This window comes from Castor canadensis, chromosome 4, assembly GCF_047511655.1.
Source record: "Castor canadensis chromosome 4, mCasCan1.hap1v2, whole genome shotgun sequence".
NCBI lineage: Eukaryota > Metazoa > Chordata > Mammalia > Rodentia > Castoridae > Castor > Castor canadensis.
The window spans coordinates 164,290,473-164,318,312 of record NC_133389.1 but is presented as its reverse complement, the minus strand read 5'-3'; the positions used below and the strand labels follow the sequence as shown (position 1 = coordinate 164,318,312).

Sequence of the window (27,840 nt, the reverse complement as noted above, 5' to 3'; positions counted from 1 at the left end):
ACCAAACGCTTTGCGCTCAGCCTTACCGTATTCCGTTCAGCTACATTGTAGCCAGGGTGAGAATTCCAACGTATACTTTTCCCCCTTGTTTTGGTTTTGTCCCTACTTATATGACCATCATTCACTTCTGTGCAAGTTATTATTCTGTTTTAACGAGAAATTTTACATCTGTTTTTCTCCCGGCGTTCCCAGGCTGAGGTGCCATCTATAATTTGCATGCTCCACCCCATCATGAGATGACTCCACCTCCGGCCGCGTGCATGCTGGGAGTTCAGGCTGGCTGGGAGCGACTTCCTCATTGGTAACCACGGAGTTTGGAAAGGCGGAAGCCGACTGTGTGGGGGAATCTGCGGTCAGAGCGGTTGTGGGAGGGAGCTGTGGGCGGCGAGCGGTCAAAAAAGACCGAGTTGCCAGACACAAGAAACTCCCAGCGTCAGGAAGACAAGCTTCTACCTGTCGCAGGAGGGCTCTCTCGGAGTCTGGGCGGCGTAAGGACGGTGTCTCTGCCGGGGAAGATCGGGGGTGGTCGTGGGGGGAATCTCCGACGCCAGCACCAGCGTCTATGCGCGCATCTACAAATAAACGGTGCCGCACTCGTTTTCCTTCCCTTCTTCCTCACCTGGTCACTGCCGGCACTGACCCAACTCCGCGTGGGTGTCACCTCCTTGGGGATGCCTTTCTTAAGGACCCTTCTGCACCTCACCCCAAGTCTGATCAGCCTTTCTGTGTATTTTATTGCACCCCGTTATTTGTAGCATCTACAGCATTCGGCACTCTTTGGGGGCAATCCTTTATCTCCCCCATGAGATGTGTATGACAACCCTTGCCCACGTGTAGGAGGTGCTCTGCAAACGTTTGTTGGGTGAACCAAACAATGGTTGTGATGTGCACAACGAACTGAATCAGAGAAGCATTTAGAGGCTACTGGCCGGGTGTAGGGGAAGATGGGGGGCACCAGAGAGGGGGCTTGGATGCTGTGGGGGACACTGCAGTTTTGTGGTCTTTTAAAGTCTTGTGGCTTCCTCCTACCTCTGCTGATACTGCTTCTCATCTCCTTCACCTCATTTCTCCCCTTGAACATGGAGGTGCGCATGTCACTGTCAAGGAAACCTTCTTCTTCCCCCACCTTGCTTCCTGGGCAGCCTCACCTCTCCTGAGCTTCCACTGCTCCTTCTTGCTGACCATCCAAGTCCACTGATCCCACCAAGGTCTTCCTGAACTTTAGGCTGCTGGGCAAACTGGGGTGCTGTACGTCTGTCCCCACGCGGACCTCCCACAGGTACCGCAAGGTGACTGCAGCCCAGCTCTTTATAACCGAGCCAGCAGCCTCCTCCTGCCTCAGCATTACCTGGGTCTATTGTTAGGCCCTCAGTAAATACGTGGAACTGTGATTGAAATTAATCTGATCTCACACAGACAAATTGAGGGGGTGCGTTTCCCAGCCTCACACTGTAGGAGTGTCCTTTTTTTTTTTTTTTCATTTTTCTTTTATTATTCATATGTGCATACAAGGCTTGGTTCATTTCTGCCCCCTGCCCCCACCCCCTCCCTTACCACCCACTCCACCCCCTCCCGCTCCCCCCCCCCAATACCCAGCAGAAACTATTTTGCCCTTATCTCTAATTTTGTTGTAGAGAGAGTATAAGCAATAATAGGAAGGAACAAGGGGTTTTGCTGGTTGAGATAAGGATAGCTATACAGGGCATTGACTCACATTGATTTCCTGTGCGTGGGTGTTACCTTCTAGGTTAATTCTTTTTGGTCTAACCTTTTCTCTAGTTCCTGGTCCCCTTTTCCTATTGGCCTCTGTTGCTTTAAGGTATCTGCTTTAGTTTCTCTGCATTAAGGGCAACAAATGCTAGCTAGTTGTTGGAAAGGAAGGCTTAAGAGCGAGGCGAGGGAACGTGAGTAACTTCACGCTCTACTGCACTTTTCAGGAAGAACCAGGCAGTGACAAACACATCCACCAGGGGGCAGCACCTGCTCGTTTCCGGCTCTGGGCTGGGTCCTGGAGCTTGGTTTGGGGATGGTTGCCTGGGAGAAGGCTCCTGTTGGAGGAGAAGGGTGGCTATGCCCTTTCACATTGTTCCCCCACACGCACACTCTGAGAGGCAGGTTGTGTTTTCTCCGTTTTATTCATGAAAGAAACAACTGGGATTTGAAAACTGGGTCTTGATGATTCCCAAGCTGATAGCTACTCCTAGACATCCATTGCCCAAAAGGACTCCTTCTGTAGCCTTCTTCCTTCAGCTGTGCACATTGACATGTCCCTGGGGAAGATGCTTCGAAGGGAAAACCAATGCCCTTGGCCATTTCCAGGATGTGCTTCATCCATTTTTCCAACCTCCTTCATTTCAGAATGTGGCTGTCACTGGAAAAGGGCCTGGAATCACCTAATCCCCTCATTCTGTGCAGAGGAAATGACACTGGGGGGGGGGGTGGCTTGCCTAAGCCCATCTACTAGTAAGGGATGGGGCACACTGACTCTCAGCTCAGGGTTTCACAGCATGCCAGACTTTGTGGATGAAGTGGGGAGGGATGGGTAGGGAGGTGGGTGTCATCTTTCTAGGGTTTCCCCTTCTTGGGCCCTGGTTTTCTTCTCTAAGAAGTCCCTCCACCCCAGCAAAGGCCCAAGAGCTCAGCACTACCTAGACCCTGCCTAGAAGTGCAGGGTTTTTTGAACATTCTTGGCCAACCCAGTATCAACAGAAACCCCCAGGGGCTCAAGGACCCCAGACTGGGAAATTCCCAGGGAAAGGGTAGAGGTATGGTTCCCATGTTCAGGGAACCCCGGAACACACTCAGTCATTCCATCCTTCAGTCAGGAACCCATGTGGGATTTCCTGGCTGTTAAGGGTGTGCTTGGCCCAATGATGGACTCTGGAGCCACAGATGAGAAGAATGGGCTTCCCTCTGGGGCTCAGGGCTTGTATGCTCTGAGGACGGATGACACAGCTCTGCAATCAGGTCCAGGAGCTCCCGGCTAATCTGGGACATTTATCCAATTCCTATTACTTAAAGCTTGGTTCTACTGTTACCTCTTTGAGAGGCCTTCGGAGCACCATCCCCCCAATCTGAAGTAGTGCTTGTGCACTGTGCACATCTCCATCCAAAATAATCTTCATTCGTTGCCTGTCTCTTCATATCCTCTCATAGTACTATTATAAACAGTTCAGGGTATAGGAGAGAGTACGCAATATATGCTCTCATTATAATGGCTGTTCCCGTAGCACAGGTGTTTATCCATTTCTCCCAGAACCTAGAATGGCCCTCAAATCTACTAGTGCTCTGTACACAATTGTTCAGTGTGCACATATCCGAATGTTCTCTGCAGCAGATTCCTCAGGGCCCTAGATCCTGGCCTGGGATCCTGTGAGAGGAAGGGTTGCAGAGGTGAGGCTGCCAGGAAGGAGAGCGTAGAGAGCACCACTGGGCATAGGTGGAAGGGATGCAGTGACTGGAGTTCCCAGTTACCCAGATAAAGGATGGGTTCAGTGGTGCACAGTTATAAACCCAGTGCCTGGGAGGCTGAGGCAGGAGGATGGCAGGAGGTTTGAGGCCAGCCTGGCTTTATAGCAAGACCCTGTACCCTCCCCCTCATCTCCTTCTTCTCATTTGTTCATCAATACCTTCCCTGCAAATATGAAAGATTAATGTTTTCTTTCTCTCCCTCGTAGCCCATTTATCAGGGGCAAATTTTTTTATACAGCCAAAATGGCTCATTAGCATATTTTGCCAAACAAAATACAGTTCTTTCTCTGGGGAACTACATCCCACCATGTTATCAAGCTGTAGTTCAGACAGATTTATCCAAATAGATAATAAGGCAGAATATATAAAGAAAGAATTTTGAAAACAAAACTCAATTTTGTTTATTGAAATTCTTTTCTTCATATAATTTAAGAAATACATAATGCACATAGTGCACTTTTCCATGGTTTTTAAGCTACTAGACATCAGTCTTAATATGAAGTGATAGTGCAGGAAACAGTGATGTTTGGCATGTGGTAGTCAAGAGGAGAGAGGATTTATTATTCCATTCAGCAGAGCCCCAACAGGCTTAGGGTTTAGTCGAGAGCCAGTTTAACCTCACATTTAATTATTTCTGTGACCCTTTTAGATCTGAGTCCACACAGGCAATGAGCTGAGCAATTTTGAATCAGAGGAGTGAAAGAAAACTCTAATCTGTTTCAGATCCTGGACCCATCTCCCGAGACTGCAGGGTTTTTTTGTTTGTTTGTTTTTACAATTGAAGGCCACAAGATGGCAGCATGGAGAACCATAGAGGATATAACCTGATGGCAAGGTTTACCTGTTGTCTTCATTTGTGTAGAATGTACATGGAAGAGTTGCAGTGCTCTGGCCTGTTTGTGTACTCTTTTATTTATTTATTTATTTGTTTATTTTATTATTCATATGTGCATACAAGGCTTGGGTTATTTCTCCCCCCTGCCCCCACCCCCTCCCTTACCACCCACTCCGCCCCCTCCCTCTCCCCCCACCCCCTCAATACCCAGCAGAAACTATTTTGCCCTTATTTCTAATTTTGTTGTAGAGAGAGTATAAGCCATAATAGGAAGGAACAAGGGTTTTTGCTGGTTGAGATAAGGATAGCTATACAGGGAGTTGACTCACATTAATTTCCTGTGCATGTGTGTTACCTTCTAGGTTAATTCTTTTTTTGTGTACTTTTTAGGTGTTATGGAGAAATAGTAAAGGAGCAGGAAGGTAAAAACCTATAGGCATAAATGTGTTTGTTAGCACTCAGTTTCGTAGGATCCAGGCTTACAGCCAGGTAAGCCTTCAGGGTCTCTCGTAGCAAATGTGAATGATTCTGTTTTGTCCTGAGGTAGTTATTGAGGCATGTTTTCTTCTATTTTATAACTTTGTGTCACCTTGCAACCAGCAGGTGCTTAATAAATGTTTATTAGAGTGAATTAGGAAAGGTTACACTATGATTGATTGATAGGTCCAGGTTTATGCTTAATTTTAGTCAGGTATAAAATCGGGAGACCTTAGAGAGCATGGAATACTTGGTGTTGAATCGGGTGTTGACCTTGCAGAGGTGGGAAGACATCTGGACCTAGATTTCATCTCCTGGGTGGTCAACGAGATTGTTCTGGGCCCTGGAAAGGGCAAGCTGATTAACTATGAAAGTAGGGTTAGATATTGGAATATTGACGTGAGGATGTAATAGACTGGGACTGTTGTTGAATTTATCAACATAATTAGCTATGGAATATAGTCAGGTATGGCTGCAGAGTTAAACGTGGAAAGGACAGGGGCGAGGTAAGGAAGAGTACACTGTAGGAATCAAAAGGTTGGTGCCTTGAGGCACAGATAAATGAATACAGAACATTTTGAGTGTTATAATTTTCCATTGTTCAGGGTAGATCTGCTCTGTGGATGAGTAGTTTATCTTTGTAGTCCACAAGAGCTTGGCACAGAGCCAAGCTTACCGTGTTTATTGAATTGAATACTTTTAGGCCATTCCCATTTGGCTATGTAAGGAAATGGAGTAGGATCTAGTAAAGTGTGTATACAGTAGTAACAACGGCACACAGTGCTTCCTGTTTCCCATGACACCGTTTTAAGTGCTTTGTGTGTATTACTTCACTGAATCCTGACTGTGGCTCTGTGAAAGCACTGCCGGCCAAAGTCAATAACCTTCTGTGGTTCTGGGGATCAAACCAAAGGGCCTTGTACATACCAGGCAAGTGCTCCACCACTGAACATACTCCCAGTCCCAAAGCCCTTACTCTTAACTGGCTTGCCAGTGGTTCTCAAATCTGATATGCCTCAGAATGATAGTTTCTGGAGTTTAAAATTCAGAAGAGATCAATTAGGGCGTAGGAATACGGCCTTTCAGTGAGCATCCAGTGTGCGCAGGGATTCAAACACAGGTGTAGAAGATGGTTGCTCTTTGCGAGACTGCTTCTACCTACAGCTTCCTGTGAGAGCTCCTTTACATTCTGTGGAATAATTTCTCTCTTTTGTTTGTTTTTGGGAGCGGATGCCTATGAACTCATTAGTTAACATTCTAACTGTTGAGGGAATGCAGTGAAATTTTGAAGTTCCTTTTAGAGAAAGTTCCTGAAGTCTGTGTTGCTGGGAGTTTGGCCTGACAGGACTGTGGCTCTTCCTGGAGGGGTCCTTTCCGTCCACTCTAGATGGCAGGATCATCTTGGACACACAGTCATGTTTGAACCTGTGTGTCAGCAGCTATGGGAGCAGTGTTAGCTGTAGCAGTTAGATATGGAATAGAGCTGGATAGCAATATAGTTAATGTGGGAAAGACATGAGGGTATGGTGTATGTACTACTTTTGCCTTGCCTTACCATTCCCCTTTTGTGTTTACAGCTGATTTTCCTTAGGACACCATCTTTCTCTTGCTCCCAGATAAGAGGCTTACTACATCAGCTTCCTTTTCCTTTGAAGGTATACAAAATACTTGCTCCTGCTACATAGATGTATTCCCTCTCTCTCAGCAGAGCGGTTAGTTCCTTCTCAAGCCAATGAGAAAGAGCCCTGGGTCTACTGACTTCCTGATGGCTGTTCTCTTTGTACACATTACTAGCCAAAAAGATGTGCAATCCGGGGCTCCTGTAGGCCTGAGAGAGCCACCAATCAGAGCCCAGAGATGAAAGACTAACACTTTATTTTTTAATGCCTGGATCTAGTGTGTCTAAAGCCAGCATTACTTCTGAATTTCTCAGTTCCCTGAGAGAATATGTTTCCTTTTACACTTAAACCAGTTTGAGTGATGTTTTTGTCATTCATAATTAGCAGCTGATGAATACCCAGGGATAAAGGTCACAAAAATCTAGACAACAAAGTGTTAGATGGAGTTGATGCACAACAGGGTTAGTTTCCCTTCGTGGTTGGGCTTAAGAATCAGGCTTCCTTGAAGAACCTCTTGGTATGCTTGCTGCGTTCAACTCATGTGGTTTTTGTTTGTTTGTTTGCTTGCTTGTTTTGTTTTCAGTGTTAAGGACTGAACTTAGGGCCTCGTATACTACCACTGAGCTACATATCCAGCCCCTCTCTCCAAGGGCATCTTTCTAAAAGCTGAGTCATTCCTGAGCTGTCTAGAAAAGAATCTCTACCGAATTTCAGTGTTTGTACTTGAAACTAAAGAATGAGCAAAGACTATGATTATTTAGGGGAGGGAAGGAAGTGAAACTGACCAGCAGTCAGCACTGAATAAAAGTGGTCTGAAAATTTAGAAAGTATTTTGCATAGTGTGGAACCACAGAATGACAGGAGTGAAGATGCTCAGGTGGCAGATACTGTCTATTTCTCTTTAGGGTGGAGGAAGCCAAGAAGAGAGTCCAATAAAAATCTCACCTGACTAAAGCTGACATTGGTGAGTTGAACTCACTGTAAAAGAGAGAATTGCCCCTTTCATAATTAGCTCCCTCTAGATAGCTAATTACACTAGATAGCTAAGAACAAATTGGCCTCGGGAACCATGGCAGGGGAAGTGCAGACATCTAAATAGCAATGGGCTTGAGCCTCTCTTCATGATGATGTCCTTAAAATACTGCATGTCTCAACTCCAGTCATTTTCTATTTTTGGAAGTCATTTTCAAATTATAGAAGAAGTGTTCAAATTTTCCATTTGGGGGAGTTAGGAGATGAGAGATGGGGGGGTACCTTCATTGTCACACCCAGCCTATGGAGTTTGGGGTGTTCATCAAAGAAAAACAAAATGCTGTTACCAAAAGAAGAGGTGGAGGAAATTGCAGAGGTAGAAACAAGAGCACCTGTGGGGACTCCTGGCTGGCTTTTACTTTAGAGACATCATCTCATGCCACAACTGATGCGACCTCTCTGAGAGGTGAGTCATGTTGTTCCCCATATTAGGTGGCTCGAGGTGAGTGATGCTGCTGAGGTTGGCTCAGAATCCTGGTTTGTTTGGAAGGTTCTCTGTTTTCTCTGAGGAAGACAGTGATCTAGCTTTTCTCTGTTGGATTTGGGCAGCTCCTAAATAGACCCTTGAGAAATGACACATAAGTTTCCGTGTAAACACTAAGCTCTTTTTGTATTTTCTTATATTTGTCACATGCATTTATTAAGTGCCTACTATGTGTCTGCACTGTTCCAGGTGTGGCCATACAGCATCTCCTATTTATTGACATTCTGCTGTAGGTCTGTAATATTCTAGGTGTTGGGGATATTGCAGAGAACAAAACACAGTCCTGGTCTTCATGGATGGAACCCACATGTCATTGTATCCCCAGCAACTGGCTCCATAGGCTTTGTTGCACGGCACCAGATCATGCTATCTTGTTCTAAGCAAAGCTTTTCGGTGGAATCCATCCATGATGTAGCATTGGAGTTGAAATACTTTGATATGCATATGCCTTACATATGCCTTTTCTTCCAAGTCTCAGAAGTTGTCAGTAAATTCTTAAATGCTGGGGTGTAGATAGAGGGGACTTCAAAGAAGGGATTTCAAAACAGACTTTAGTGTTTTCCCTGCCATAGAGAAATCTGAAAATAGGGGCTGGCCTGTTTCCTAATTCTGCTTTGAAAACAAGCAGCTGAAGGTCTGTGAGTCACCAGTTGCCTCAAGGGACTGTCAGCTCCCCAGGCATCAGGTGCTCAGGGACTCTCGGCTGCCGCCGCCATGGTGTTTGTGTCAACTCAGGCAGCAGAAGGAATCTAGCGCCATTCTAAAAACTGGGAAACTGTATACTCTCTCTTCAACAAAATTAGAGATAAGGGCAAAATAGTTTCTGCTGGGTATTGAGGGGGTGGGGGGGAGAAGGAGGGGGCGGAGTGGGTGGTAAGGGAGGGGGTGGGGGCAGGGGGGAGAAATGACCCAAGCCTTGTATGCACATATGAATAAAACAATAAAAAAAAAAAAAACTGGGAAACTCCCTGCTGTCCTGTGAACTATGTCAGAAGTAGGCACTGGGTGTCAGAGTGTGTCTCAGCTACCTGGAAGCAGAGCCGGAGGAAGAGGAGTCATTCCTACTGCAGGTGTACTTTATCAAAACTGAGAAAATTATAAGGGTATTCAACTTCTGGAAAGATGAACACCACGAAAACACTGACATGATCATCCTTAAAAAACTAATAAGTAGAATACTCACACGAGTTAAAAAGAATGACACAGTATTATGCCTTTTATTAACAAGGATAGATCCCCAAGACATATTATTAAGTGGAAAAGGCATGCAGACAGATGCATGTATACCTTTCATATTAAAACAAAATAAAACTCACCACTAATGATAACAACACACACAATGATGCTAGATCACAGGGTACATGAGTTATATGTGTGCAAAAAGGACTCGTTCCATGCTGGTAATAATGGTTACCCCGGGGAGGTTAGAAAGGGATCAGGTCTGTGGACAGTGGGCAAGGGGCACTTGAACTGTAATGTTTCAGGGTTTCAGAGGGATATTTCATTTGTAAGTTTCAAAATTCAAATTGATAATGATATTAGTAATTGTAAGAGCAGTTATACACTAGACATGATCCATAGTAAAGAAAGACATTAACTCTTGATGGAGTTTATTAAAGAGACATGGCTCTGGGAGTTGGGGATGTAGCTCAGTGGTACAGAGCTTGCCTACCATGTGCAAGATTCTGGTTCGGTCCCCAGCACCACGTAAAGAGGGGACAGAGCTGGTTCTGTGGCTTTATGCAAATATTCTATCTGAAACAGGCTGCATGAAAGATGCCTGCACATTATAGAGGTAATAATATGAAAGGAAATACTGTCTTATACAAGCTGAATAGTGTTGGAACTGACATTTTCCCCAGCAGGCCTATATTATTTGGGTTTGATCAATACTGTTGAAATCTGATATTTCTATGGGCTTTATGATTTGTAAATGATTTCATTTGAGTTTCATACCTGTGCCTTGGAGGACCAGATTTATCCTTCCCATTACGCTGATTAGAAAACTGAGGTTCAGAAAAATTAAATGACTTATCTAAACATCAAAATTGGTAAAGGTGAAGAGCACCTATATTCCTAGGAGCCCAATGCTTTCTCTTATTTCTCTTTTCTCAACAGATCCAGTTTGTTAACCGTACATGTCAGGCACTAGAGTTCTTGTTCTTGCTAGCAGAGTGCATTTTGGCAGCACCTTCACCGCTGTCTACCTGGATCTAGGTTGAGTCCAAAATCAAATTTCAAATCATAGTTGGTTCCACCAGGGGGGATTTCCAGCCAGTAGGAAGTTTGCTTTTTAGAACACCACCAGTTGGAAGTGATAAATGACTTGGTGCTGGTCCTTGATACCAGTCCTGTTCTGGTAGTCTGTCATGTTCTGTTAACATCTCATGATGGATCCATAGCTGGTCTCTCCAGCTAAGTCAGAGATCACGGGGATCTTCTGTTGTTTTTCCTTATCCCCCAGTGTCCTCTCAGTTAAGATGCTCTTGGCAAATCCATTCTGTTTCATGCTGTAGCCAGCCAGAATAAACTCACGTGTAGCAATACACCTTTAAAAATGATACGCCACTCATGAGCCTTGAAAATAAACTCTTACCTTTCCTCCTCCCCTCCCCAAACCTGCTCACGTTCATGTCTCAGTCGCTGGCAAGTCAATCCTCACAGCTCACAAACTCCAAGCCTTGGAGTTGCTCCTATCTTTTTTGCACACTTTACCTACAATCTTTTAGCAAATATTGGCTCTACCATCAAATTCCATCCAAATTCCAAGCATTTCTTGTCAGCACTACTGCTACCACCTGATCTAAGCCACTGACATCTGTCACCTGGATCCATATGCTTCTCCCAACTGCAGCCTTGGCAGCCATTTTCTTCTCAAGACAACAGCCAATGGAACCTCTTGCTATCTGGGTCAGTCCAGCCTCCAAAGGTTTGCTCAGCTCATGTGAAGCAAAATCCAAAGTCCTTCTGAGGCCTTACAAGATTCCACCTTTCTCCATCTCCTACTGCTCTTCCTCTTGTCTCCTTGTTTCCAGGGTACCTGGAGTCCGTACCCTTTCTCAGGCACCGTAGAGTTTATTCTTTCCTTTGGAATAAATACATTGTCCTCAACTCTGCCTGAAATTTTCCTCCCCTGCCAACAGGGCTAGCCTGCTCATCTTCAAGTCTTTGTGAGATGTCACAGTCTCTGGGAGGCCTTCTGTGATCACCCCACTTAAAACTGCAGGCACTACCCACCCCCAGACTTGTACACACACACACACACACACACACACACACACACACACACACACACCCCTTCTTTGCACTTATCCACTTCCTTGCCTTATTTTTCTAACACAATAAATAATGCATTTGTTTCATCTGTCTAACTCCCCCTCTAGAATATTTACCCCATAGAGTAGGGGATTTTTTAAAAAATTATTGCCATATCCCCACTTCCTAAGATATGCCTGGCACATAGCAGATGTTCAATAATATTTCTTGAATAAATCAGATTGGCAAAGACCATAAACTAGCTTTTGTCTTGTATTGGTGGGAACGGGGTATAGGGAAATACTTCCACATGTCATTGAATAAATTGGAATTGTGAACTGGAGAGCAATTTGGCAACATTCAGCAAAATTTAAAAAGCGCTTCTCCCAAGACCCAGCAATTGAACTGCCAAATATTTATCCAATAGCTATTCTTACAGATTCGTCCAAATAGATTGGTTCAAGGATGCTCACTGCAAAAAAGTCTCATCTTACTTAAGGAAAGGCTGTGATTAATCTAAAAATGCCCACAGCAGGGATCTGGTTAAATAACATATGGATACCCAGAAGGCTGCATAGGGGCAGAAATGTATGCACCATGCTGCTGTTTGGGCAAAAAAGTAGGAAGAATATACGCACATATACTTAGAATTTGTACAAGCATAAAAAATAGATGTATACATAGCAAACAAACGCATAATAAATATGGAATTCACAAGTGGTTGCCTTTTTTGAGGGGCTGTACAAGGACTGGAAATTTGAAAACTTTTTTTTTTCAAATCATATATTGTGACTATATTACTTAAAAAGAAAATGTGTCAACCCACAGTCTCTTCCTAACTTGTCCTCTGCGTGGGGCTAGCAGATTAAACTCATGCCTTCAACTCTGCTTCAAGGGCGGGAAAGACCTTTTATTTCCTCGGCAATGAAGCCAATAAAAAAGGATGATTAGGTACAGCCCAGCGCGCCGCTTGCTCTGTGGCTTCCCCGGGCCACCCTCCTCCAGACGCAGCTGCCTGCGGGTCCTGGCCCGGGGTCTGGCTGGAGTCCCGGGATTCCTCCTTAGAGGGCAGCAGCGGGCGTCTCGGGGACGCATGCGCCCCAATTTGCGCCCGGGGAATTAAAAGAGAGAGGGGGGGATAAAAAAAAAAAAGCTGAAGCGAAACCCACGCCCCAAACAAACCTCAAGTGCGAGCGGCGCGCGTTCTTGCAGCCCCTGGCCCGCGTCCCCGGCCGCGGCGTGATGCGCCCGGGCCAGGCCTCCACTGTCCCGGCGCCTGGACCCTGGTCGGTGGCTGCGCCCCAGCCGCGATCGCGACCGCGCGCCTCGCTCCAACCCTGCGGCTTCCGCGGAGACTCTCGCTGTCCATGGGGCTGAGGGGCTGGCTGCGGACCTGCTGCTGCTGCTGTCGCCGGTGTCCCTGCCTGGAGGAGCCCGCGCTGCCCGAGAAGGAGCCGCTGGTCAGGTGGGTGTCCGCCCCGGCCGGGACCGCGCTCACCTGGCTGCCGCCGGGCATCTTGCGTCCCTGCCGGGCAGGTGGACTTGCAGGCAGGTGACGGTGGGGCGCAAACCCAGCCCCTTGGTGTCTCTCGGGGTGTTTTGGTGTGAGATGTTAGACTTACTTTATTGATTGATTGATTGCCCGAAGACAGCTGACATTCAGGTGGGTGCCAGGGGAAAGTGCTTTGGGGCGTAGGGGAGGGGGGCGTCTCGTAAAATGCAGCTGTGATCCGGTGTTTGATAGCTCATTTAGGGTGAAATAAGCCACCGTGGATTTCTTTGGAAATCAGCAAAAAAGTTGGCTACGTGGTGGTTCAGGTTCATTACGAAGAGAAGACAATGTCAGTGACTGGGCCGAGGAAAATTTTTCTCCCCTCATGAAATGCATGTTGTACAGGGACAGCCTACACTGGGATGTTGGCTCGGGAGAGGGTAAGCTAGGAAGTGTCACGCTCCTCAGCTGTGTGCTAAGAGGCTTTTGTGAAGAAACCCTACAAGTCACTTTTGTTCAGGGCTGTGATTCTTTAGGCGATGATTTTGTGTCTTGAGTTTAGGTTCCACTAGGTCCTGCTTCAGAAACAGAAACGGAAATTTTAAAATGAAATTAGGAAGCAGTAGATGAGGTGGAATTCCAGGGTTGGGTGAGCAAATGCTGAAGCCAGAGTTTCTGCTATGCAACAATATAGGAATCTTTCCTAACTCTGACTAACCTTTTCTCAGAATCAAGTCCAAACGCTTCCCTTGACTTTGGAGGTCTTACCTAACCCTCCCCCGCCTGTCCTCCCTTGTTTCCCAGTAAGGTGGACACTGTGCACTCCTGGTTGCTGTAGGAACACTCCACTCTTCCTTAGTCCCTTCAAGCTTGCAGTGGTGGTGACCTTTTGCCACACTGTCCCTTCCTCCATGCTTCCTTCAAGGCCTCCTCAAGCATCTTGTTTGATTACATTGTCCTCATTTGTCTTCCTCTCCTATGATTTAGGGGATGGAATGATCCACGGCTCTTCACTGTTTAGGGAGCACGCACATATGTCATGTATGTTGAGTATGTAAGAAGTCATACACACAATGTGCAGTGTTTTTACTGGTTTTGCTCTTAGTGCTCGCACTTTAGAGTTCTAGATTATTGTGGGCGACGGGAAACCAAATCATCCTCTTCTAGTCTAGAAGGTAGCGGATGACAATCTAGAATTTCGCTCTTGGGTTGTGCATGCCCCTCAGTTGTCAGTCCCTTTAGTTAACATGGAATGCAGCCTTGGCTTGCTTTCACTCCCAGAGCCTTGGGCCCTTCCAGTGTTCTGACTGGGATTGCTAATTCAGTCAATTAACTCAGTTGTTTTAAAACCTAGACCCTGTCCTGTCTTGGCTTATATTCAGTGGATCTAAATGATGATTTTTGCAAGGGGTTTGAAGAAGGTGGGGTTTGTTGGAGCAGCACAGCAGAGTATTAACAAATCCAATTGCCTGGAATGAGTCACCCACCTGGGTGAGCGGCCACAAGTTGTTAAAGTGATTTGTGCCTCAGTTTCCTCATCCGTAAAGAAGGGGTGGTAATAGTGCATACTTCAGAGGCCAAGTGCTTACTATAGTGTCTGACACATGGAAAACAGTCCATAAAGGTTAGTTGTTATTAATTATCCTTGCTATTCTCGGAGCTTGTGAGTATGAGGAGACTGGTGTTGTGGGTGAGTGTCGCTCTGGCACCATTGCAGTACAAGTATTTCAGAACAGCTCATTAGTGGATGACTGAACCAGTGGTATTCGTGTCTATGGAAATCTGCATGTTTTTCTTACCTAAGTCACCTCAAGATCTGGTTTGAAATCCTTGTTTTTTTTAAAAAAAGCTTGTTTATATATTTTTAATTTTTATTAGTTTAGCTATATTTTTGATCATTTATTTTTTGAGACAGGGTCTTGCTCTCTGTATAGCTCAGGCTGGTCTTGAATTTCTACTCCTCCTACTTGTGCCTGCCTGGTGCTGGGATTACAGGTGTGTGCCACCATACACACCGAATTTATCTTTAATTTTTCAGGTGTACAGTTCAGTGGTTTTAATACATACACAAGGCTGGGCAACTATAACCACTATTTAATTCCAGTGCATTTTCATAAAAAATGGTACGGGTTTTTCTCAAAAAGAAACCCCATATCCCTTAGCAGTCACTCTTCTATTCCTCCCACCCTCACCAGGCAATCACTAATCTATCTTTTTTGGCACCATGGATTTGGCCATCTGGGTACTTTGTATAAATGGAATCATGTAATAAGTGGCCTTTCATGTGTGACTCTTTGCACTTAGGGTGGTGGTTTCGAGGTCCACTGTGTTGTAGCTTTTTGATGGCTGAGTACTAGTCCCTTGTGTAGATATATCACATTGTGTTTATCTGCTCACCAGATAGGTGATGGAGACTCAAGCTGTTTCCACCTTGGGCTGTTATGAATAAAGCCGCAGTGAACCTTCCGGTGCAGGTTCTGTGTAGACATGGTTTCAGTTTTCTTGGGTAGAGCCCTGGGAGGGGGGTTGCTGGGTCCCGTATAACTTTTGAGGAGCTGCCGTACTGTTTCACACGGAGCCTGGTTTGAAATATTGATGTGGTGAGTCGTGTGGCCAGATGGTCTGGATTATTATTTTATTGAGAACTTAATGCTTCATGTCATTTTTTTCGCTTATAAAAAGCATTTTTACAGACATCATTTTTTCCTTAACTAAATCCTTTCCTGTCTACAAGAATGGTTTTCATGTTTTAATTCACTCCGCAGGCAGCAATACCTGGAAGAGGCACTGTTGTGACACGAGATTTGTCATGTGTGTGCACGGTCACCTCCAATCCTTTTTCAAAGCAGCCCAGGGCCTCTGGCTGGTTTGGGAAGAGGAGCTCCTGCTCAGCTCACTCGCCAGTCTGACAGTGATACTTAGGTTTTTGACCCTGGTCCTTTGGTTTTTCTGGAGCCTTGTACCTTGAGGGAAGCTTGTACCTTCTTGGACGTGCATCTGTGTTTCCCTCACCCACTCGCTTGTGTTTCTTTCCCCTTTCTCTAGAAATCTTCTGAGAGCTCCCTGGCTAACAGTTCTTACTATCTCTGTGACCTTCAACGCTACCATGCTTTGGAGTCTTTTGTGTTGCATACTACTATTTATTTATTTATTGGTGGTTCTGGGCTTTGAACTCAGGGCTTTGCTAGGCAGGTGCTCTATCATTTGAGCCATGCCCCCAGCCCTTTTTAGATTTAGTCATTTTCATATAGGATTTTTTGCCCAAGGCAGCCTGGGACCGTGATCTAATTTATGCCTCTGATTTGGCTGGGGTTACAGGCATGCACCACTATGCTCAGCTTGTTTGTTGGGATGGGATCTTGCCAACTTTTTGCCTGGGCTGGTCTCGAACTGTGATCTTCCTGATCTCTGCAACCTGAGCATCTGGGATTATAAACACGTATCCCTACACTAGGCTACAAATGTTTTTAAAGAGTAGTAAACTCCTTTACAAAACTCTGTTATTACTTTTTTTTTCCTCTAGGATCAACCTAATAAACTTGCTTTAAACCATAGCTCTGGAACCTGTCCTAAAGATTGTGAGTTACAGGTTTGGGGTAGGTCCTGGAAGCCTGCATTGCATTTTACTAAATATGCCAGGTAGTCTGGCTGTGGGTGGTCTGGGGTCAGCCTTCCAGAAACACAGCTCTAAGGATGGCATTGAGATGTGGCTGAGGGATGGCTGGCTGTCATGGGAGAGTACATTTAGGTAAGCATCCATTGATGTGAGTAGTTTGGGGTTCCTACTGAAATCTGGGTTCACTGGGTGCTCCTCCCAGAAATCTGGGGTTCTCCTTACATGAAACTTGCTCTGTGAAAGTTGCAAGAGAAAGAAATGGGGTGCTTCTTTTCACTGTACATGGACCGCCACCTCTGTGGCGACCATTGTGCTTTCTTTCATGTCTCCCCTCCCCTGGCTCCTCTGATTCTGCATTGTCTGTCTCTGCCTGTGATCAGCACAGTGGAGCTGGCTTCCCACTGCTGCCTGTGCTAATAACGTAATCATTACAGAGACACCGTTTGCTTCCTCCTTCTCCTCCTCCCCTTCTCTCTGCTTCCTTCTCCTTCCCCCACCGTCTCCTTCCTCCCCTCCTCCCATACTGGAGGTTGAACTCAGGGCTTAGTGCTTGGTAGGAAGGTGCTCTACCACTTGAGCCACACCTCCAGATTTTTGTCTCTGGTTATTTTTGAGATAGGGTCTCACTTTTTGTCTGGGCAGGTCTGAACTGCAATTTTCCTATTTTAAGCTTCCTGCTGTAGCTGGGATGGCAGGCATGCACCACCACTCTCAGCTTTTTCTGTTGAAATGGAATCTTGTGAACTTTTCTTGCCTGAGCTGGACTTGAACCACCATGATCTTACCCACTCAGTGTGTCAAGTAGCTAGGATTACAGGCTGAGCTACTGTGCCTCAGCTTCCTTCCTCTACTTCTTAAATCCTGCTCAGTGTTTAAGGCCCATTCTGGTTCCTACTTTGTTGATGAAACTTCAGAAAGTCTCCCTATAGGAAGTTATGGTGTCTTTTTTCTTTCTTTTTACCCTTGGGTCCCTTACTGTATTCTGCCTGGTATCACAGATATGAGGTGGGTGCTTAACTCTGGCAAGAATGGTGGTCTCTGCCCAGCTTAGAGAGGCTGAATCTTACTCACTTGCATATTTTTTGTAGTGCCCTTCCCCTCCCTTCCCCCCTTCTCTCCCCCCCCCTTCAGTGTTGGGTATGGAACCCAAGGCTTCACAGATTCTGGGCAAGCACTCTACCTCTGAGCTGAGCCCCAAACCCTTTGTAGGCATCACTAACATGAGGAAGTGTAAGAGCAAGTCCAGGCCTGGAGACATGACTTGTGGTCTGATCACAACCAGGCTTCAGTTCCAAAGAAAGCCAGAGGCTTGATCAGTCTCTGAATCATCTACTCACTGTTGTCTCACTGTCAGTGAGACTGGAGTCATGTCGTACTAAATCGTGTGAGATTCATCTTGTCAAGCGTTTATATAAGCCTGTGCCATCCATCCCCACACTGGCCACATTCCAACAGTAGGGTAAGCAGTGATCAAAGCAACAACTACAGAGCAGTTTGCATTGAGGGGAACGATGGAATGTTTTGAGATGGCTGCATCATTGGTCATTTATCTGTAAAATGTTGAATGACTCATGTTATGCCAGGTGTGGTGGCTGACGCCCCTAATCCCAGCTAATTGGAAGGTAGAAGTAAAAGGATCTCAGTTTGAGGCCAGCCTGGGGGGAGGGAGGGAGTTAGCAAGACCCTATGTCAAATAACAAGCTGCTGGTGGTAAGCCTGTAATCCCTGCTACATGGGAGGTATAGGTAGGAGGATTGTTCTCTGAGCAAGCATGGGCAAAAAGCATAAGCCTCTATGTGGAAATAACCAAAAAAACCAAAAACCAAAATAGGAAAGGGCTGGAAGAATGGCTCAAGTGCAAGGCCCTAAGTTCAAACCTCAGTACTGCCTAAGTTCAAACCTCAGAAAAAGCAAAACAGATTGGGGGGTATGTATTATTAATTTCCTAGGGCTGCCACAATAAATTACGTCAAACATGGTGACTTAAAGCCACAGAAACTTATTCCACCTCAGCTCCTTAAGTCTGAAATCAAGGTGTCAGCAGGCTCTAGGGCTTGTGAGTAAAATCTTGTTGATTCTGGCTTCTGGAGGTTCCTGGTGTCCTTGGCTTGTGGCAGCACAGTTTCAGTCTTTGCCACTGTCTTCCATGTTTCTCTTCTCCAGAGGCTCAAAGCTCGCTCTCGTTTGGATTCAGCGTCCACCCTGAAATCCAGGATGGTCTCGTCTCTAGATCTGTGACTTATTAATTAAGCTGCACAAAGCCCCCGTTTCATTCATAGGTACAGGGATTATTCTTGCACATACCTTTGGGGGGCACTGTTCCATCCATCACAGGACTTTGGGAGAATGTGTGAGCTCAAGTCGTTGGTTTTCACTTCACTTTGGCAGCATGACTTTCTTCCATAGTGATCAAAACCTGCCCCTGTCATATAAAAATCCACCTGAGCCCGAGCTGGTGGCCCTGGAAGCCCAACTATAGTCATCTTAAGCGGAGAGACCTCTGCCACATAAGGACGCATAGACACATGAGAGGCCAGGAAGAGACTGAAAGGGACCGTGAGAGAGGAGGCTGCCTGGGAATGTCATGTCCTCAAGCGTCCTTCATCAAGGTTACTTTGAGCTTCCTGAGGGAGGTGTAATTCTTACTCTCTCATTTCCAAGGGCCGTTACTAATTGAGAGGCATCGCTGGCTCTGTCTGGTTGTTCCAAAGCAAAAGAGGGAATGGAAAGAATTTACAGCATGGTTAAGTTTTTAGCCACTGGTGACTCTCTTAAGCCACCTAAGTGACCCACATAATGAGGTTACATTTTGCTTCCTCAGTGTCCACGTGCAGCTTCTGTTATGATAACAGAATTGATGCACCCATCTGTGAGCCATGAACGGAGGAAAGGTGTCAGGGGTTTATTTTTTCTACAGTGCCTGAACACCCATTAGGGAAAAATACAGTCTCAGTTTGTACTGGATGATTATTTGTGTCCTCACACAGGCATTGTTGTAAGAAGGGACTGAATTTCCCCATATGGCCCACATGAAGTTTAAGTGACATATTTGAGTCACCCTGCTTCAGGATGCTGAGGGGCAGGCGAGGCTGAGGAGGAAGCCCCTCTGACAGTTGCCCTTCTCTCTCCTGATCCTTCACAGGCTGTCCTTGATGCTCACCATGTAGAAGGCACTGTCATTCTTTGTGTCTGTGAATTGCTTCCCTGCGTAGCCCTGTGAGGCACAGTTGGGGCTTGTTATGTGAGATAATTAGAGTCTATAAAGTCACTTTGAACATCGAATGAGTGAATACCAAGCCACTGCTCTGAGGGGAAGGACTGGAGCGTTAGGTTCCTGTGAGCCGGATTCACAAGTGCTCAACACACAGTCTTCTTTTGAGTGTTTCCCCCTAAAGGCACCTTGCTGAATACATACAGTTGGCTCGTTAACGTTGACCTCACGGCAGATGGCCACTATGTCTCATGTCTGAATGAAGTTTATAGAACATGTGTTTTAGGACTTCAGCACTATACCTGGGGGACATTGTAAGCAGTGAAAGCACCGTCCAGAAGTACACAAATGCAAAATATGCCACTAACTATGCCACAGAAAGACATTTGCTTCCAGCCCTGAGAGCTGGATGGAACAAGAAGGCGGAGCGCTGCCTATCCAACCTCAGCTGGAAATGCTTGCCTTTGGTGTTTCACTGCTGTGTGCCTGCCTTGAATGACCTCAGAAACTTCCCTAGTGTTGATTTTAGGTTACAGGTGAAGTTGAGTGAGTGGGGGGATTTTCAAATATGAAATCTTGGATGATAAGGATGGACTGGGGTTTACAGCTCTGGTTTCCACTTGCCAGTTGAAGAAGCGGAGAGATTGAGTAACTTGCTCAGAGACAGGCACAAGTGGCTGAGCAGGGATTCACTGTTGTAGTTCGGTGTCCTCACAGGAGCAGAGTTAGTGTAGTTTGCAGAGAGGGGTGTCCCTAGCTGCTTAGGTGGCGTGTGCAAGAAATTGTGTTTGAAGTATGACACTTACCCTGAATTGCGACAGCTTAGGGTCCAGAAACACTGGGCCCATTTTTCTGTATTGAGGCTAGAGACCACATGTCAGTGTGAGGAAGGGTGGGGGGAGGGGAGCACTCCTGACATTAAAAAGGGAATCCCCACCGATGGATGTAGGAGTACAATCATCTTTTGTATGTCCAGCGCTTTTCATTTTATGCTGTGGACTCACATGACCTTTGAGCTGATCAAGTCATCTTCTGCCCTGGGAAGGCCTTTCAAAAGGTGGTGGTGAATGTGTTGGTGTCAGTGAGAGCTCTCAGGGGCCCTGATGGCCTGCTTTTCGCCACACCGTGTTACTGGGTTCCCAGAGCCAGTATGGCGAAATGCTAACTCCTCTCATTCCTGGCTTCCTGCAGAAACCTGCAGGTTACAGTCAGTGATTGACAGAAAGAGCCAGCAGAGACAGGAAGCATCCGAATACAGGGCCAGGGTGGTGCCCCAGCCTCCAAGAATCCCTTTCGGAGGGGACTCTGACCTTCCTAAGAGATACAGGAGAGATGGGGAATGTCATGGGCTGTTCTTGGAACAGGGCCTCAGGCCCCATAAGTGGGAGGTGGACCTTTTATAAGATGTCAGCTGCTTACAGTTCACGAGGATGCCTTTTAAAGTTTTTTCCCCCTGGCTTCCCAGCAACCCACAGTAACATTTCTCTTCTCCTTTTGTGACCTGCATTCGTCTGTCTGAGTGACAGTGCAAGTTCCCCAGAAAATGCAAGGTCTTTTTTTTGTATATCACATGATCTAGGTTTCCTGGAAATTTCTTGATATCTTGAAGTGATTGTATCACTCACTACACCTTTGTTTAAGAAGTAAATTCCGCTTAAACTAGTTTATTCTGTTGGAGACTTGACTCTTTTTTAGTTTGGCTGAAAAATATTTGTTTTATGCTGGTTACATATTATATATTCCATTTTTTGTGCCCTTTTAGGAAAAAATTTTTGTGAGCCTGTGTATCCAAAGACAGTGTATACCTTGCACTGTTTGGCAGAGGCCTGAATTGACTTTACTTAGTTTTTAAAAATTGTTTATTTATTTATTCATATGTGTATACATTGTTTGGGTCATCTCTCCCCCCTACCCCCACCTTTCCCCCTCCCCTCACTTCCTTTTACTTAGTTTTTGTTTGTTTGTTTGTTGATTCATTTATTCATATGTGTATCCATTGTTTGGGCCATCTCTCCCCCTTGCCCCCCTTCCTGCCCCTCCCTGTTCCCCCACCCCACTCGCTTCCAGGCAGAACCTGTTCTAAAACATAAGAGATAATAAGAAAGACTTGCTAGCCTGAGATAAAGATAGCTATACAGAGAGATTCTTAGCATTGCTTCCATGCACATGTGTGTTACAACCTGAATTGGTTCATCTCTACCACACCTCTTCACTATTTCCCGGTCACCTTCCCACAGTGGCCTCTGTCAGTTTAAGATTACTTTATTCACTCCTCTACAGTGGGCACATCAAACACTTTCAAATTTTGGGTTTTCTACCTTTCCCTATTACTCCTGTGTGTGTTCTTCCCTTAGTGTGTGACCCATGTCCAATAATATTACTGTATTTGTTTTAGGTCTAAAGTCTGTATATGAGGGAGAACATAGGATTTTTGGCCTGATTAACTTTGCTTAAGATGATGTGCCCCAGTTCCATCCATTTATCTGAAAATGACAAAATTTCATTCTTTGTTGTGGCTGAGTAAAATTCCATTGTGTATAAATATCACATTTTCTTAAATAATTCGTCAATAGTGGGGTATCTTGGCTGTTTCCATAACTTGGCTATTGTGAATAGTGCTGCAATAAACATGGGTGTGCAGGTGCCTCTGGAGTAACCTGAGTCACATTCCTTCAGGTATATCCCTTGGAGTGGGATTGCTGGATCATATGGCAGATCTATGTTTAATTTTTTAAGAAGTCTCCATATTGTTTTCCAGAGTGGTTGCACTAGCTTGCATTCCCACCAACAGTGTAAGAGGGTTCTTTTTTCCCCACATCCTCGCCAACACCTGTTGTTGGTGGTGTTGCTGATGATGGCTATTCTAACAGGGGTGAGGTGGAATCTTAGTGTGGTTTTGATTTGCATTTCCTTTATGGCCAGGGATGGTGAGCATTTTTTCATGTGTTTTTTGGCCATTTGTACTTCTTCCTTTGAAAAAGTTCCGTTTAGTTCAGTTGCCCATTTCTTTATTGGTTCATTGATTTTTGGAGAGTTTAGTTTTTTGAGCTCCCTGTATATTCTGGTTATCAGTCCTTTGTCTGATGTGTAGCTGGCAAATATTTTCTCCCACTCTGTGGGTGGTCTCTTCAGTTTAGAGACCATTTTTTTTTATTGTGCAGAAGCTTTTTAATTTCATGTAGTCCCATTTGTCCATCCTTTCTCTTAGATGCTGAACTGCTGGGGTTCTATTGAGGAAGTCCTTATCTATACCTATTGCTCCCAGAGTATTCCCTGCTCTTTCCTGTACTAACTTCAGAGTTTCGGGTCTGATGTTAAGGTCCTTAATCCACTTTGAGTTGATACTAGTACAGGGTGATAGGCATGGATCTAGTTTCAGTTTTCTGCAGGCAGATAAACACTTTTCCCAGCAACATTTGTTGAAGAGACTGTCTTTTCTCCATTGTATGTTTTTGGAGCCTTTGTCAAAAATAAGGTAGGTATAGCTGTGTGGATTCATATCCGGGTCCTCTATTCTGTCCCACTGGTCTTCATGTCTGTTTTTTGCCAGTACCATGCTGTTTTTATTGCTTTTGCTTTGTAATATAGTTTGAAGTCGGGTATTGTGATACCTCCAGCATTGCTCTTTTTGCTGAGTATTGCCTTGCCTAGTCATGCTTTTTTGTGTTTACAAATGAACTTTAGGGTAGATTTTTCAATCTCTGTGATGAATGTCATTAGGATTTTGATGGGAATTGCATTGAACATGTAGATTGCTTTTGGTAGTATAGCCATTTTCACTATGTTGATTCTACCAATCCATGAGTGCAGCAGATCTTTCCACCTCCTGTAATCTTCCTCAGTCTCTTTTTTCAAAGGTTTGTAGTTCTCCTTGTAAAGGTCATTCACCTCCTTTGCTAAGTGATCTTTTTTGAGGCTATTGTAAATGGAATTGTTTCCATATATTCTTTCTCAGTTTGTTCGTTATTGGAGTATAGAAAAGCTAATGATTTTTCTAAGTTGATTTTGTATCCTGCCACATTGCTGAAGCTGTTTATGGTGTCTAGGAGTTTTTGGGTAGAGTTCTTTGGGTCTTTGAAGTATAGGATCTTGTCGTCTGCAAATAGGGATACTTTGACAGTTTCTTTACCTATTTGTATTCCTTTTATTTCTTCTTCTTGCCTAATTGCTCTGGCTAGGAATTGCAGAACCATGTTGAATAGGAGTGGGGAAAGTGATTACCCTTGTCTCATTCCTGATTTTTTTTAGAGGAAATGGTTTCAGTTTTTCTCCGTTAAGTATAATGCTGGCTGTAGGTTTGTCATATATAGCCTTTATAATGTTGAGGTACATTCCTTCTATTCCTAGTTTTCTTAGTGCTTTTATCATGAAGTGGTGTTGGATCTTATCAAAGGCTTTTTCTGCATCTATTGAAATGATCAAGTATTTTTTGTCTTTGCTGCTATTAATGTGCCGTGTTACATTTATAGATTTGCGTCTGTTGAACCACTCCTGCATCCCTGGGGTGAAGCTGACTTGGTCATGGTGTATGATCTTTTTGATATCTTGTTGGGTTTAGTTTGCCATTATTTTATTGAGGATTTTTGCATCGATGTTCATTAAGGAGATTGGCCTATAGCTCTCCTTTTTGGATGTATCTTTGCCTGGTTTTGGGATGAGTGTAATACTGGCTTCATAGAATGAGTTAGGCAGTTTTCCTTCCCTCTCTATTTCATGGAAAAGTTTGAGAAGAGTTGGTATTAGTTCTTCTTTAAAGGTCTGATAGAATTCAGCAGAGAATCCGTCAGGTCCTGGACTTCTCTTTTAAAAAAAATCTTTTAAGGCCTGGTGTGGTGACTCATGCCTATAATCCTAGCTACTTGGGAGGCAGACATCAGGAGGACTGTGGTTCACGTTCAGCCCAGGCAAAAAGTTAGTGAGACCCCCATCTCAATCAATAAGCCAGGTATAGTAGGACTCACCTGTAACCCCAGTTACATAGGAGGTGTGGGTAGAAGATCATAGTCTGAGTCAGGCCCTAGGCAAAAACAACAGACCCTATCTGAAAAATAATGTTAAAAAGGTAAGGGCATGTGGCTTACATGATAGAGTGCTTACCTAGCAAGTGTGAGACCCTGAACTTGGTACACTAGTACCACCAAACAACCAAACAACAAAAAGAGCCCTTTTAACACCTTGTATGTGTGATATGACAGAAAAAAAAAAAAGACAAACAAGCAAACATATATAGAGTGCAGAGAACAACTATATATAGGGGGCATACTTCTGCAAGCAGCTCCCAGGGCAGGAGATCCACGTCTCCTCACCGACCCCTTCTAGACTTTTGTAAGAGTCAGCTCCTCATTTTTCTTTAGAGCTTTACCACTGGGTGTGCACCTCCAAGATGTACTTTAGTTTTACCTGCTTTTAAGCTTTGCACAAACAGGATCACACCCCTGTGTTTCCTTACTTCTCTCTTGGTTTAACTTTGTGAGATCCATTGTGTTCTGGACAGCTTACTTCATAGTTCCTTTGCTGAATAGTATAGTCCATCAAGGTTACCAGTTCTATTGTGGACTTTAAAGTGGTTTCCAGTTGGGGATTATTAAATTTAGATTTTAAAGTCAGTACATAAGGTGAAATCCTTATCTGTCAGCTATACCAGGCTTCTCCTGGTTCTGTAGACATACCAACTACACCTGTCTCAGGGCATTTGCCCTTATCCTCTCTGCCTAGCACAGTCTTTCTCTTGTCACTGACATGGAAAACTCCCTCCCTTTATTCAGATCTCTGCTCAAAGTCATTTTATCAGATAGTTCTTCTGGATTACCATCTCTAAAACAGTGCCTGTCTCCCATCTGAACCTCATGCATTGTGTATTTCTTCATAGTCCTGGTCATCACCTGACATAAACATATGTGTTTGTTACCTGCTTCCTCCCACAAGGCTACAAGCCTGACCATCAACATAAACAGTGGGACAGTGTGAACAGTTTGTGAGCTAAGAGACAGATTGCAGCCTCGTCTCTGTTCCTCAGAGCCCTGTGAACTTGGGAAGCAAGAGTTCATTCATTCAACAGGAAATATTTATTGAGTATCTACTCTGTGCCAGGTTATACTAAGTACCTGAGATACATCATTGAGTAAAAAATGCTGCTCTCTGTCCTTATGGACTTTTATTCTAGTGGCAATAGGCCAGGAGTATAATCAGTAATCACAATAAGCACACTAGGAGATAAGTGTAGGAAAAAGGAAAGATAGATTTGGGAGGGAGGTATATTTATGATTTTAAATGCATTTTAAATCAGGACAGGCCTTATGGAGAAGGTGATGTTTGAAAGAGGGGAGGGAGTGAGACATCTGGAAGGAAACAGTACAGATGAATAGGTCAGTCCATGCAAGAGTCCTGATGTAGGGGTGTGACTGGTGAGTTCAGCAAACAGCAAAGAGACCATAGTGGTTGGTACCTGTCTAGTCTGTGGGCCACTGGAGGGCTTTGGTTTATACTCTAAGTAAACATGGGAGTCATTAGAGGATTCAGAGCAGAGGGGTAACATAATCATATTAAAAGGATCACTTTAGGGCTGGTCGAGTGGCTCAAGTTTTAGAGCATCTGCCTAGCTGTGCAAAGTCCTGAGTTCAACCCCCTCCCCAAGAAAGAGAGAGAGAGAGAGATCATTCTAGACATGGCTATAAAATAATATGAATTTTCTGGAGCTGGTACTGTGGCTCAAGTGGTAGAGCATCTGCCTAGCGAGCTCAAGGCCTTGAGTTCAAAATCCAGGACCACAAAACAAACAAACAAATAGACAAAAAACTGATAAAAGGATAATTTTGCCATTTTGTTAAGAACAGATTGGTGGAAAGCAATGGAAGAAAGAAGTAGATCTTGGTGAAAAACACTCCCAGGGGAAGTCTTGACTCCATAAGTGGTGGAGATAGGTATTTTTGAAATGTAAAGCCAGTAGAATTTTCCAATGCATTGGATGTAGGGAGTGGGGGAGTCTGGATGACTTTGAGGGCTTGGCTTGAGCGATGGGGTGAATGGATCTCCTCTTCTATGGCGGGGGGGGGGGGGAGCTGCTGGCAGTCAGGTTGTTGTGGAGGTCAGGTGTGTGGTTTGCTAGATGTTGAGCTTGTGCTGTGTCTTAGATGTCCCAGTGGAGATGGGATGTCTGCTGTGGGAGGCAGGTCTGAGCTGAGGTTCAGGTAAGGTTTGGGAATCTTCCCTCTGTGGATGGTCTTGAATGCCACAAACCCAGAAGAACTGGCCAGGAGTGAGTGTCAGCAGAGGAGAGGGGAGGACCAAGTGAGTGGTCTTCCTGAGCCCTGTGTTTCCTAAGTTGGAGGAAACAGACCTGGGTCTGTGACCTGGGTCACAGGCTTCTTGTCATCCTTGCCAGTGGGGTATCTGTGTATGACACATGACCTTGAAAGCAGGGTGCACATGGATGAAACACAACTGGGGCTCCACTTCTTCAGCTGTGAGAGTAGAAAGCTGAAGGGAGGGAGTACATGAGAGAGGGGCCAGAAACCAGGAGCCCAGGGATTTTCCTCCTTCGCATCAATGGAGGTCATGTCTCTGGTGTTGAAGAAAGTCATGAGTGAAGCTGACTAGACTGAGAAGAGCTCCAGAATGAATGGAACAGACACAGAGTTTTAGGGCAAAAACCCCAGCTCCTGGATGCCCAATAATAGATTAGGCTTGGCTGCTTAACCCATTGTGCCAATTAAAGAGATGAGCAGTGGTGAAGGACAGAGAAAGGGGGGCTAATCAACGTGGCTACCTTGGGCAGTACAGATAAAGGGGGTCAGTGACTCCAAGACCATCTTTGGGGTACTGACATGAGCTTCCAGAAAGAAACAAGTATAATTAATCAGTCCTGGTAAAACTGTGGTTTTGTTGATTATTATCTCATGATTGGTCTGGTAGGGTTTTGTCTCCATAAGCAAGTCACTGCTGCCTGGGGGAAGGGGTTAATATTCCACTCATCACAAGATGTTTATCTATCAGTCCTGTTATTCCTGGAATCCAAGGTGGGTGCAGGAGAGAATGACTCAGAGCAGAGGAGACAGGTGCAAAATGGAGGCAGAGAAGCTAGTTTTTACCCTGCTTTCAGTTACCCATGAAAGAGTTGGTGCTTTTAGCAAAAGCAGTTTCTAAGTACTTGTAATAGAATGAAGATTAAGCTTGGGGTTAAAAGATGTTTAAATATTGGATCAAGTAGGTTAATAAAGAAAAGAGGCAGAATATCTGTCTTGGGAACAGTAAAGAAAGAAGGAATACAAGCATGAAAGAATGAAGGAAAGAAGGAAGGAAGGAGAGAAAGAGAGAGTATGGGGAAGCAAAGAGAGAGAGAGAGAGAGAGA

At 44.9% G+C, this 27,840-nt stretch overlaps 1 protein-coding gene across 2 annotated transcripts in view; it reads left to right on the top strand.

Annotated features, from left to right (window-relative positions):
- The first annotated feature begins 12,153 nt into the window (after nucleotides 1–12,153).
- Mreg (melanoregulin) overlaps nucleotides 12,154–27,840 on the top strand; it is a 67,701-nt gene continuing 52,014 nt past the window's right edge. The window contains exon 1 of one of the 2 annotated variants that reach the window (XM_020158570.2): nucleotides 12,154–12,638. In XM_020158570.2, the coding sequence (XP_020014159.2) occupies nucleotides 12,541–12,638 (98 nt within the window). In that variant the 5' untranslated portion in view covers nucleotides 12,154–12,540. Of the gene's footprint in view, nucleotides 12,639–12,673; nucleotides 12,837–27,840 lie in introns of those variants that run through there. The other variant, XM_074071665.1, reaches the window with a different exon arrangement.